Source organism: Cinclus cinclus, chromosome 3 (assembly GCF_963662255.1).
Source record: "Cinclus cinclus chromosome 3, bCinCin1.1, whole genome shotgun sequence".
In the NCBI taxonomy this organism is placed as follows: Eukaryota; Metazoa; Chordata; class Aves; order Passeriformes; family Cinclidae; genus Cinclus; species Cinclus cinclus.
Genome location: NC_085048.1, coordinates 762,222 through 774,959, shown reverse-complemented (window position 1 = coordinate 774,959; position 12,738 = coordinate 762,222). Strand labels below are relative to the sequence as shown.

The following is a 12,738-nucleotide window of genomic DNA, read 5'->3' as shown; positions in this document are numbered from 1 at the left end:
CTTCTTTTATGTGGTGGTAGTGATGATGAAGATGGTGGAGGAAGAGAGAGAGCGAGCCCCTCCCCAGTGCACGGGTTTTTATTGACAAATTACCCAATGAGCTAAAAACACAAAGCATTTCTTCTAAACCTATTAGAATTATGGTTCTATAACAATAAAGTTTACGTGTAATTTACACATGTAGCCTATCTGTTCTATGTGAAAAATGTAAGTAGTATTCTTACTATGTTTTTATTATGTCTAAAACTATGGTTTTGAGCTCTCACTGAAACTTCTTTAGAAACTTGGATTTTACATCAGATTCTAAGCCTTTTGCTGTTCAAGGCACTTAAAGCATACTTTTACTTACTTAAAACTAAGATTTATAATTTACTTCATATCTATGCAACTTAATACTATTTCTGCTTACTTAAAACTAAAGCTGGCACCTCTATTTTATGTCTCTGTGGCTTTATTAGGAAATTTTATTTAAGAAATTCATTTTTATTAAGAAATTTAATTTTAAAATTAATGTACTTTATCATCTCTAAAAAGTTTAATTAAATTCCTACACACAGTTCTCTCTCTGAGGGACTCAGAGAGCCCAATGTTTTCACACTCCACCAGCCCCTTCTTGTCTCACAGCAGCTGAGCCAAGGAGTGCTTTGAGTGCTGCCTTTGCCCTTGCCCTGGCCCTTGGGCTCAGGTTTGGCCACCAGGCTGATCACCCAAAGGAGGGGTTTGGTTTGGCTCTAGGACAAAGCAGAGGGAAATTTTTATGGCAAGAAGGCAGGAGGATTCTGGCTTTCTCATGAAGTGAGGGAATTGCAGAGCGATGGCTGCAGTAATGTGCCTTATTTCACCAGATTTGGGAACAATTGGATACCATTGTCTTCATTGGGCTTGACAGCGTTGTCATTGCAACTGCATGTTGTGGAGAGCCTGGTACAAAGTTCTCCTAAACTGCAAAGCTGCTGTGGTTCTTCCTTCCCATGGATGTGGCCTAACGCCTGTCCAGCTCGGCCAGTGCTTCCCACTTGGTAATTCTGTGCCACGCCTCAGGGATTTCTCCTTTACCCTCAAATTTCTTATTGTACATAGCTTCCAGCTGTGTCCTGAAACGAGACACAAACCATTTCCAGTAGGCCTGCATGGATGAATCGGGAAGAATTCTCCAAGTGGAAACAGGAGGTCCTGCATCCCGGTATGTTTTGTAAGGGAACCATGAGCCACCAGGAAATTTGAATCGGCAGTCACTTGCAACAAGACTGGAACAAATATCAATGACCAGGTTGTTTGTCCCATACCATTTGAATCCTGTCAAAGCTTCTGGGCGATGGAAGACCAGCTGATGGTCTCCATCGTGATTCCACATGGTGTTTGTGCAGACAGCCCCACAAAAAGGACACTGCTCCCAGCACCCTGAAAAATGCTCCGCCAGGATGGTGTGAGGCTGCTTTGAAAATGAGTTCATGTCAGCATCAGCCAATTCTTTCAGGAGCCTGTCCCTCAGGTCATCCAGAGCTTTTGCCATGGCGCTGCTCAGGAACTCAATGTCTGTGACCTCCTGGTGCTCGATGCCCTTCAGGTCACTTCTGGGCAAGTAGATCATCTCTGCCAGCTCACTACAAAATTTATCCAGCCAAAAAGAGATTTTGTCTTCTCTGTCTACATTGTCCTTGACAATTTGGGTTGATACAGAAACAGCTGACAGGATGTTTCCATAGAGAGATTCAAGGGAGGAATTGAAAAACATCCCCAGCCGCTTACTCCCATCTAAACAATAACTCTTAACTTTTCTCTCAATGTAACTCTGAAAAAACTGTTTTGGAAACTTAAGGTACTGTTTGAAATCCTCAAAATTTTCTTGTTCTGCCAGGTATCTCAGGATGCAAACTTCCAGGTCAGCTCTGCTGCCCCTGAAATCTGGGAATTTGCTCTTCATGTCCGCAGAAATGGCTTTAGCCGTCCTCTCAAAGACTGCCCGGCGAAGAGCTGGTTCAATCTTGTCACAAAGGAAAACAGTAAAAGTTGTGATTGAAGTGGCTCCTTGGCAGGAAATCTGGAAACATTGGAAGAAATCTTCTCTCTTGTTGCTCAGGTACACGACTGGGTCATTTGCCTTTTGGAATGCTTTGTGCATGGATTTAAACCTTTCTGCTGCCATTTTGCACAGATACAGAGACAAATCCATGCTGTACTCTCTGTTAAAAGTACATTTTGCATTGCTGGGGATAGAGTTCACACCTTTCTGCACTTCATTGAGTATTTCATGAATGAAATTTCGACTGTAATCCCGTTTCTCCTGTTCCTTCTTATCAATGTTTGCCTTCACACATGCTATGATGTTGTCTGTGATGTGCTGAAAGTTGATCACATCATCATCGCAAATGCTCCTGATATCTGGGAAAAAGCGTAAATACTTTTTCTTTGTGATGTGTTTCTCCATGTCAAAAGAAAATCCTCTGCCTTTGGGAAATGATCTGATCTGTGCATGGAAACCTGGCTCCTTAAAGTGCTCTAGAAGGACATCTTCGATTTCCGCATCAATATCCACCCGCTCCGGCGGACGAGCGGCACGGGACACTTCAGCAATCCAATTGTTCCAGACATGAGTAAAGTTGTCCTTCAGTTCTCTGTCACTGAGGCTCTTCCCTTTCAGAGTCACAGCCAGCTCCCTACTCCTTTTCAGGAGCTCAGCTTCATATTCCAATTTCCTTGAATCCAGTTTATTCTGCTCCTTCTGTAGCTCAGTAAGATTCTCACATTTCTTTTTCGTTTCATGAAGAAGAGTCTCTTTGAGTTCTTTCAGCTTCAGCTCTGTGCTTGATTTCCACTGGACCAGTGTCTCATGGTCTTTGTCTTCCCTGAAATACTTTTCCATTTCTTTCTCAATGGCATCACTTGTCTCTTTCACCAGCCCGTTAAGGTGTTCTCTGGTGACATGCTGCAAGTCTCCATTCCGAATTTTGTTGTTCAGTCTCATCTGTACATCTAAGAAGTGACTCCGCAGCCTCCAGGTCCACTGACTGAAGGCACTTTCCAGTTTCCTGTACGCAGCAATCTCCAGGGAATTCTTGAAGCTGAAAACAAAGTTTTCATTCACCAAAGCATTCCAGAGGTCACCAATACGATCTTTCAGGCTCGAGAGCGTCAAAATGCTGCGCTGCGACTGCTGCTCGGCAGCCTGGAGGATTTTGCTCTTCAGTTGCTGGACGTTCTGGCTGTAGGTGGGGTTGGGTGGTGCCATCGGGGGGTTTCCTTCCCACAGGTGAGCAAAGTAATGAATGTGGGTGTTCACATCAAAGCCAATGACGTCACTGAAGGAGGAGATGTCACAGAACTCCTGCTGAGCAGCTACCACGGTCATTTCATCCAGCTTTTGTTGCAAACGCCTTTGTCCTTCCATGTTCTGCTCCTTGGCAGTTGCTTCTCCCACATTTTGGTGCACAAAGAGGCAGCTTGGGGAAAGTTTGACTTTCTTCATCCTCAGGAAAGCCTGCACGGCGATCTGGAGAACATCTTGCATTTCTGACGGATTTTCTCCAAAGATATTGATCACGGTCAAGTTGCCAACACCAATGACAAAGGTGGCTAACTCATTGTCATGGTTCAAGGACTGCTTATTGACCATCTCGATGGCACGAAGTCCCTCTGTGTCAACCACCATCACAAAATCAAAGCCCAGGTCTTGCTGCAGCTCCTGGCCCACTGGGATGAGCTGCATGAAGGCTCCGCGGGTGCATCTCCCCGCGCTGACGTTGAACTGCAGACCAAACATGGCATTCAGCAGGGTGGACTTGCCTGTGCTCTGGATGCCGAGCACGGAGAGCACAAACACTCGTTTGTCCCCCAGCCTCTCAATCAAGCTGTCAAAGATTGCTCCCACCCAGCGCAGGGGCAGGTAAGAAGCGTCCCCATCCATCAGCTCCACAGGATAGCCTGAAACCATAATCTCGGCTGCAATTTCCGGCAGTTTGGCAAAATTGTCTTTCTTGGAGTTCATCAATTCCAGAGCTTCATAAATCTGCCCTACTTCTCTCAGGAGGTGCTCCAGGCCGATGGATGAATCGTTGATTTCATCAGAGACAGCATCCAAGCGACTCAGCAATGGAGCATTTGCTTTGGGTTTTTTGTTGCTTTTCTTTACTGACAGGATTTCAGTCCATAACTTGTGATAGTCTCTCTTCAGTTCTTCAAGGCGACCACAGGACAGCTCGTCCATAAAGATCTTCATCCACTGCAGGAAATATTTCTTGGTATCTGCTGTCTGGGCCTGGAGAAAGCCAAGGAATGATTTCATCAGCGGGTTGAGAGGGAAAGCTTGCTTAAGTTGCTTTCTTCTTATTGCTTTCTTCTCGTTCTCAATTTGGCTGCGATGATGCTCAATGCTCTTGTTCCCCTTCTCCTGCAAGCGAGTGAGTTCTTTGTCCTTTTTGCACCACTGGTACCACAGTTTTCCTTGTAGTGGCAGCAGCTGGGATTTGATCTCAGACAGCTTCTCTTTCTTCAGAAGGTCCACCAGCTCCTTTGCCTTGGTTTTGGCTGTCACACACGCGGGTTGATCTGCATCCACCACGAATCCGTGCTGGCGAGCTTTATCTGCGCAGGCGTCCAGGCTGAAACGTGGATTCGACCCTTCCAGGAGATCCCTGATAATTTTGGTCAGCTGGACCATCACTTCTGCTTCGTTCCTGTTCTTGATCCCTATTGTTATGGTTTTGCTGGATTGTCCAGTTGCAATGTTCTCTTTTTCTGTGAGAAGACAAACCAACGGCCTTTGTGACTGCCAGAGGTCCTGCAGAAGCTTTTTCCCCCTGTTATCCATGTGCTCTGAATCGGACACAAGAGCCACGTGGACAGCAGATATGTCCTGCAGGAACTGCAGCTGTGCTCCGTGATCCCTGGCGTCTCCATGCAGGTTACAGAAAGCCACGCAGCAGTCAAAGGTGTCATCAGGGCTTCCACGGGGGCAGTACCAGGCGATCTCCACCACCCCTTCCATCAGCAACCGCTCTCTGGTGCTGCCTCTGCAGTGGCGGTGGAAGAAAGTGTCGTGTTTGCGTTTGCTCAGCAGAGCGTTCAGGAGCTGAGACTTGGAAGAGGAGGCCGAGCTGCCGATGCGGATGAAGGACACGATGGGTGTCTGTGCCTGGAAGATGAGTTTGTTGTTGTAACTCTTTGTTCGGGCCTGAATTCCTGAGCTGTCCACCTCTTTCCAGCTCCTTTGGATTTGGCTGAGGGCGTAGAGCAGGAACTCGATGTGTGAAGTGCACGGGTTGGGCAGCAGCAGAGGCAGTGCCAGTTGGCAGAACGCCAGCTTGGTTGCAAGGGACTGTCTCAGGAAGTCGTCGGCACAGTGGAAAATGGCCATCTGCAGGTCCATGGGGTGCACATGGCCATCCCTGCTTGCACGTTCTGGGGCTGCTCCCATCAAATGATCAAGGAAATTTTCAAAGGAGTCTGTTTGTTGGTCCTTCTGCTCTTGGGTTTCTGGCATGGGTGCAAGGCCTGGGTTGTTCTCTTCCCAACAAGTCAGGTACCTCACCTGGTAATCCACAGTTAACAGCTTTTGCAAGAAGTATAATGGCAGTTCCTTGTCCTTGCTGGGCTGGCTGTCCTTCAGGTTTATCTTGCAGATGGTGCGGAAATCTTCCATTCCCATTTTTCTTGGGTAGTGACTTTTGAGTCCAAGGCGCTTGAGCAACTGGAGGAACTCCTGGTTTGCAATGGCTTCATTTGCTTTGCTGTCAGAGATGGACTGGGACTGACTGGGTGGCTCAGGTGTTGGAAAAGTGTCTTCCAGGTCTGTGAGTATGTTCTGGATCTTCTCTTCATCCCATCTGTCATCCAAGCACGCACTGACCAAGGAATGCAAGTCCCGTTCCAGCATCTCCCAGTCCGTGCCTGCACTGTGCTTTTGGAGGAGGTTCTTTATCTGTGTGGACCACAAGTCTCTCATGTGTTCTTCCATGAATACTAAACGCTCCCTCTTCTGCTCAGGGGACAGCTTTTGACTTTCTGGTGTCACAGTCAGACCCATCAGCAGAAGGGAGGCCTCAGCTCTGTCAGCATCTTGCTCCTTCAGGTTCGTGTACTCCTCATGTGCTTCTTTCATTTCTTTGGCCATGTACTGAATTTCTGGGTGTCCAAGGAGGTACTGAAAATTGCTGCTTTCCACCTGGTACCCTGTGCTGGTGGCAATCAAGAGCACCAACAGTTCCAGGTCCTTCTCAGCCCGTTCCTGGAGAGACTGGAGTAAGGAATAAATGGCAAGGCTGCTGGTCAGGGTGGCTTTCATCTTTGCTTCATGAACAGCAGAAGCAGAGCTTTCTGGTGCGTAGGTGACAGCATAGATGTGCTCCTTCATTTGCTGCAGTGTTTTGATCAGGCCTTCAAGCTCAGAGATTTTGGGAGGTCTGGGAAGCGAGTGCTCAGTCCGGAAGACCCATTGCATAACAAAGGAAGCCTCAGGGAAGTCCTTGACAGCGTAGATATGAGGATCCAGGAGGATTTTCAACATTACCTTGATAGAGGTGGTGTTTTCTGGAGGTGACTCCTGGCAGCTCCGCACGATGTTCACCAGGAAGTCCTGCAGGGCTTTGTGTGACAGGCACACGTTGATCCACACGCTGTGGTTCTTGGTTTTTGCATTCAGATCATCTTTGAGCTCCATCAGCACAAGCAGCTTCTTTTCATCCACCGTCACCTCCCAGGCCTTCACAGTCTCCATGAAATCTCTGGCCTCTTGCACTGCACTGCCCAGTTCCTCTCCAAAAATGGTGCCATCGCTCTGATTTGTCAGTGCTTTGTACGCATCCCTGAGGGCTCCGCTCAACTGACCAACAGACTTAAAATCCCCACCGTGATTGCACAGGATGACATCCCACACTGGGATCAGCTCAAAGCCGCGGTCGATAACGCACCACGTTGTGTTATCAGACACGAGCCCCGTTTTCCACTGAGGAAGAGAAGTTGTGTCTGCTGGGCCCCCTGTGTTGACCACGTAGAGCTGAATGGCTGTATGGGAACTCTCTCCGGCTCTTCCCAGGACAGAAGCTTGTGAGGTGGACGTGGAAACATCCACAGTCCCTCCTACACTAGCCCCAAAGCCACCCCAGCTGGCCCCGACAAAGCTGTTCAGTGCTTGAGACGTTTGTCGCTTCACCTCCTCCCGCTGCTCGGCTCGGAATCCTTCTGTGTATGCCTTCCACCAGAATATCCCCCCAAAGTGGAGAGGACCCTGGTTTATGTGGGATCCAAATCTGCTGAAGAAGCTCTCACACATCTTCAGAAAAATGGGGTTGTCTTCTTTCCTCGTGAAGCCCAAAATCTGCTCCATGTCTTGCAGCTCCCGCAGAGCCGCATCGGAGAGGTGAAGCTGTTGCCTTTGGAAGTAGCAGGAGGCCAGGGGGATGTACTGGTACTTGGTGGTGCAGAAGTAGCTCTGCTCAGAGTGGGACTGTTGGGTGTCCTGGGACTGCGAGGAACTGCTCTGATTTACATTCTGTCCCAGATTAATCCCCCAGAATGAAAATTTGGAAGAAACGCTCATGCTGAACCCCAGCTGCTCCATGGACTTGGTGAAAGTGGATTCTGCAGCAGAGGAGGAGAACTCTTTCCTCTCAAGCACCGATCCTTGCACTGGCCCGGCAAGCTGGAACTCCTCAGGAACCCTGAGGAGCTGCTCTCGCCTTGCCAGCACATCTCCAGCTCTGCTGGTTCTGTAGATGCCCTGCAGGGCCAGTCCCCCTGACGCCTGCCTCAGCACCTCGGTGTCAGGGATGTTCTCCCTCCTGTCTGCTGACAACTCCTGCTGCTGCTCCAGCTTCTTATGGATGCTCTCCAGCATTTGCGCCAAGGGCTCCTTTGGTGATGGCCAGAACTCTTTGGGAATCTCCATGGCTCGCCACAGAGCCTCTGCTTGCTCCCTCAGTGCATCCTGGCTGTGGCTGTTGAGCATTTCTGTCAGATCTTTCAGGACTTGTTTGGCCACTTCTTGCCTTTGCTTTGTCTTCTCCAAGCGCTCTTTCTGCTGCTCTTTAGAGGCTGTTTTGTCATCTGTTATTTTCAGGAGTTTCTGGAGCGCCTTTTTCTCCCAGGGGTGCCGTACCTCACACTCCAGCTTGAGGTAATCTTTATATTCCAGATGTTGCAAGGCTTCTCTGCACTCGATTCCGTGGATCTGCGACACTTTGGGCAGCCAGTACTCAGCATCCAGTCCTTCCTTCTGAAACGCCTCTGCCAGGAGCTGTGCCTTTGCATCCTCCTCTTGTGTGTCCTCCTGCGAATCCATGGCTGTGGAGGAAGAAAAGAGATTTTCCTGAAGGTGTTGTCAGAGGCCCCGGCCTCCTGGCAGAGGCTCTGGGCTTGCTCCCACCCGGCTGCTGGAGCCTGGCCTGGGATGGCACAAGAGCCAGGGTCTCCTTCCCAGCAGCCTGGATGTGCGTGCTGCTTTCCTGTTTGCAGGATCAACCCTGAAGATGAGCGTGGATCCCAGAGACAACACAGAGACACAGAGATACGCATGGGGACACACAGACAGACACACTGACACACGCACAGACACACAAACACAGACACACACAGACACAGATGCCCACAGAGACACACAGACACAGAGGGACACACATAGACTTGGATGGGTGTCCTCCGTCATCTGCTGCTCATTACCACAGAGGGTCTCGTTAGGCACCTGACCGTTGGTGGTCATCTCAGCCACGGCCATCACGGAGCCACTGAGCTTGAAATCTCTGGTGGCAGGAGGAAAAGTTCCTGCAAACCTTCAGCCCTGGCCTTGAGGTGAGCAGACTTCAGGCTGCTCAGGGGAGAGTTTCAGAGGGCCCCAGGGAAAGGGCTCTACAAGGTGCTGGAGTCCTGTCTTGGGGATGGTCCTTATCCCACAGCCAGGCTGGTTTTGGTTTTGGTTTGTGTCTGGAGCTGTCGCTGTTTCCACCCTCCCCTTCTCCCCCAGCCCACTGAGGAACATCACGATCGCTGAAGGGTGGCCCAGGACTGTGTGTGGGGTTGGGGCCAGGGGCTGCTCTTCCTTCCAGCAGGGGTGACCAACACAGGGGCCATGCAGCACAGCGTGTCTGACCTGAAATCCTCTTGCCCTATGGTTTTTTTCTTTTGTTCCCCTCCTGTTTTTTTTTTTTTCCTAGCTTCAGCACTGTGACCAGGGCTTGCCAGCTTGCTTCTCTGCTCCTCAGCTACATGGGAGCCCAGAGCCGGGAGCACCCCCAAGCCCACCAGGCCTGCCCTCAGGACCAGCCATCACCGGTGAGCCGTTCAAAGGAGCAATCCCCCAGCCAGCCCCCTGTACTTCGGAGTGTTTTGCTGCACTCCAGTTTGCCATCCCGGGTCTGCAGTGGCACTGAGAGCTGTGCTCCCTGTGGGCTGTGCAGGGGAAGCCAACTCTCCTGTCCCCTGCGCCACAGCCGCCGTTGCCAGCGGAGAGGCGCCACAGCGCCCCCTGCAGGTGTGGAGGAATCATCGCACCCACCCTGCCCGGCCGGGAGCCAGCATTGCCCCTGCTGGCCGTGCCTGGAACTGCACGAAGGACAGCCACTATTCAGGTGAGAGACAAGGCAGGGATGGTGTAGGACATGGAAAGACAGAAACTTCCACAGATACTGAAGGGTTTGATTTGCAGCCTTGGAAGAAGCTTGGATTGATGTAAAAATAAAATTACACAGTAAGCAAAAAAAAAGTTATAAACTTATGTTCCTAGAGCTGTAGGTAAGAATATGCCTTAAGTAAATAAGAAACTGTATTGGATAAGATGGTGAAGGGTTTTGTAGTGTAGTAATGTAAGCGTATAGGGTAAGCTGGGAGTTAGCGCGTGTGTGTACATGTTATAGTAGCCCATTGGATAAAAAGTACACACAGTGCAGCAGAATTAAGTAAAGGTGATAGGCTGGAAAAACAAAATTAACTTCTTAATAACTTTCCATTGGATCAGAATGTTATCTAATGCCTTGTAACAAAGAAACTTGTGCTTATTTCGAGCTATGGCTAAATTCTTGCCCCTCTATTATCTCACAGCCTTTGAGGCTGTGACAACATAAAGTCCAGCCCAGTCAGCCACACCCTGAACCTGCCCCAGGCACCCTCGGCAGTCCCTGTCAGCTTCCCATTGCTGCAGGAGCAGGGAAAAAGCCCCATGCGACCGTGTCAGTGCCCGCAGAGGCACTAAGCACATTCAGGGCTGAACTCGGGATGCAGCTCCTCACTGGAAGCAAACGAGGGAAACAGCAGGGCTGGCAGGAGGACCTGCCCTGGGAATGCCTGCTCCCCGTTCCATGGGAACAGCCCCCCGAGAGCGTTTTCCGCAGCCCTGTCCCTTGGAAAGGGGCTCTGGGAACACCGACACCTCGATGGGGCTGTGCCAGGGACCAGAGCGCTCTGGGTGGCGACGCTCAGGCTGTGAGAGAGGAGAATGCCACCCTCCCTGCACGGGGAGGAAAAGGAAGAACCGACTCCGGGCCGGGGGACAGAGCAGGACGTGCCGTGCCTGCCCCTCATCCCCACGGAGCTGCCCTGCTCCCGAGGAGCGGCTCGGGGGCCGGGAACCCCCCCCCCGGCATCGTTGCCGAGGCTGCTGCCGTGCGGGGAGCGCAGCCATCCGGCCCCAGCTGTGAGCCCGGACCCCTCCCAGCTCAGCCCCCGCAGCGCACACGGCTCCCCGAGCTCCCCCAAAGCGGCTGCCAGCCAAGGCGGCTTCCTGCAGCCCAACGCTCGGAGCGCACCCCGCCCGCCCGCTGCCCTCAGAGCCCTCTTCCCCTGCCCTGCCGTCTCCGCAGCCGTGGCGAACGTACGGAGCAGGAGGCAGGAGAACAACCAGATCCCGCTCCCTGCTGCTCCCTGCTCCCAGCCCACAGCGCACCCCCAGGGCCCGACCTTCTCCCTCCGTGTCCCGCAGCTCCCGGGATGGGAGAAGTCCAGCACAGCCCCGGCTCTTCTGGAGGGTTCTGCTTTCTCTTTTATCTGGTGGGAAGTGGGAAGCAACCCCTACTTTCCTGCAAATCGGCTGTTTTCCTGTAAATCACATGCTTTCCTGCAGCAGTGTAAAAGCGACACTGATGATGCCTGGTTTGGGGTGAAAACTATTTTGGTGAGAGATGGGCTAGAGAATGTTGGAGGTCTTTTGCAACCCTAGCGATTCTATGATTCCATGAAGGGCAATAGAAGCAGATACCTTCTCCTTCTGTGTCCCGCAGCTCCTGTGATAAGAGAACTCCAGCACAGCTCCTCTTTATCCACCTCTGGCTCTTTTGGAGGGAGCTGCTTCTCCTTTTATGGGGGTGATGGGAGAGCAGCTTCTGCTTTCCTGTGAATCATATGTTTTCCTGTAAATCATGTTTTCCTGCAGCAGTGTGAAAGTGAAACTGCTGCTTGCCTGGCTTGGGGTGAAAATGATTTGGTGAGAGGTGAACTCGATGTTGGCAGTCAGCGTAGAATCCCTAATGATTCTGTGATTCCCTGAAAGGCAGCAGGAGCTGGGCAAAGCCTGGGGGTTTGACCGGTGAAATAGTCCTTGGAGAGGAAACCCCAGTTCTTCAGTGAGAAAAGCGCCCACAAAATACTGCCTTAGACCACAACACTCTGTTAAAACTAATGTTGTTCTGGTATTGAGAGCAACAACGGGATGAAGTGATGTTTGCTGAAATGCTTTTCTCTTTCAAGAAATCACCCTGAATGGCCAAAGGATACTAGAATTAATTCCGCACCTTCAGACCCTTTGGTTTTGGCTTTAGAGGAGGAAAATAAGAAGAAAAGGATTAAATGTTGTTATTCAATGTCTGCTCTAAGCATTTAGATTGCCAAGAGAAATGAGGTTTAAGTTTAGCTGCAAGTCTAGTGCATAGAGGAAAAAGAAGGGCAGCCGCAGCCACAGATAAAAAAAGCAATAAATGTAAAAGAAAGTTCAGGAGGAAGGTAAAAGTTGCAAATTGCAAAAAACGATAGACATTAGAAACAGCTTTTTGTGCCTGCCTAACTCTCCAAACACATTATTAGGAGGAAACACGCTGGAAAAATGGGGTGCAGTGATCAAGTTTCAGGAAGGGGACATTCAAATTAAAAAATTTTAGAGCAATCAATACAATAGCATAGTAGTTAACTCCTGCATACTTTTAACCATGCCAAAAAAAAATTGCTGGTTGCTCTAACGTGGGCGTTGGAACTGAGTGAAAGAAAGTGAACATCTGGGAGGGATTCTTTTGGTGATTCTTTGGTGCATGCCCTGGAGAGAGAGTGGTTTGCCATGAGCACAAGGAACATCAGCCACTGAAATCGGCTGGAGAGAAACTTTCTAACACAATTTTGAGTTTTAATACTCAAAGCAGCCATTCCTTATTGCAGCACTGGTCGTCTGGGGGGTGTTGGAACCCTGGGAACTGGGAGTTTTGAACTTTTCTGTGCTGTCAGGCACTGACCCCCCCGCCTAAAAAAAAACCACGCTAAATGCTTCCAAAACTGAGATAGAATTGGATATCCAAAACTGGGATAGAACTGGAATCACTGGTGTGAAGTTTGAATAGAAGTGTGTAATATCACATGGTGAAAAATTTAGAGTTTGGGGTTTTGGAATATAGCAATATATGGAGGGCAAGGTGGAGGTTTTAGGGCGGAGGGTTTGTCCTTCTTTTTCAGCTTTTTCTTCATGGGTCTGGGTGTTATTTTGTGATTGGATAGAAAAATCCACATTGTGGGCCATGGGTCATTAGTTATTGGGTTAAAAGTAAAAATAATTTA

At 49.9% G+C, this 12,738-nt stretch overlaps 1 protein-coding gene across 1 annotated transcript; it reads right to left on the bottom strand.

Moving 5' to 3' along the window:
* Positions 1-976: 976 nt before the first annotated feature.
* LOC134041537 (interferon-induced very large GTPase 1-like) lies at positions 977-11,213 on the bottom strand. Its single transcript, XM_062488358.1, has 2 exons — positions 11,180-11,213; positions 977-8,277 (listed from the first exon to the last, which is right to left on the bottom strand). The coding sequence occupies exon 2, from the start codon at positions 8,273-8,275 to the stop codon at positions 983-985; it is 7,293 nt and encodes a 2,430-aa protein (XP_062344342.1). The 5' UTR covers positions 8,276-8,277; positions 11,180-11,213; the 3' UTR covers positions 977-982.
* Positions 11,214-12,738: the final 1,525 nt, after the last annotated feature.

What these genes read in the sequence shown, in the direction of transcription:
- LOC134041537 (XM_062488358.1), bottom strand. Translation starts at nt 8,275, where the DNA reads ATGGATTCGCAGGAGGACACACAAGAGGAGGATGCAAAGGCACAGCTC.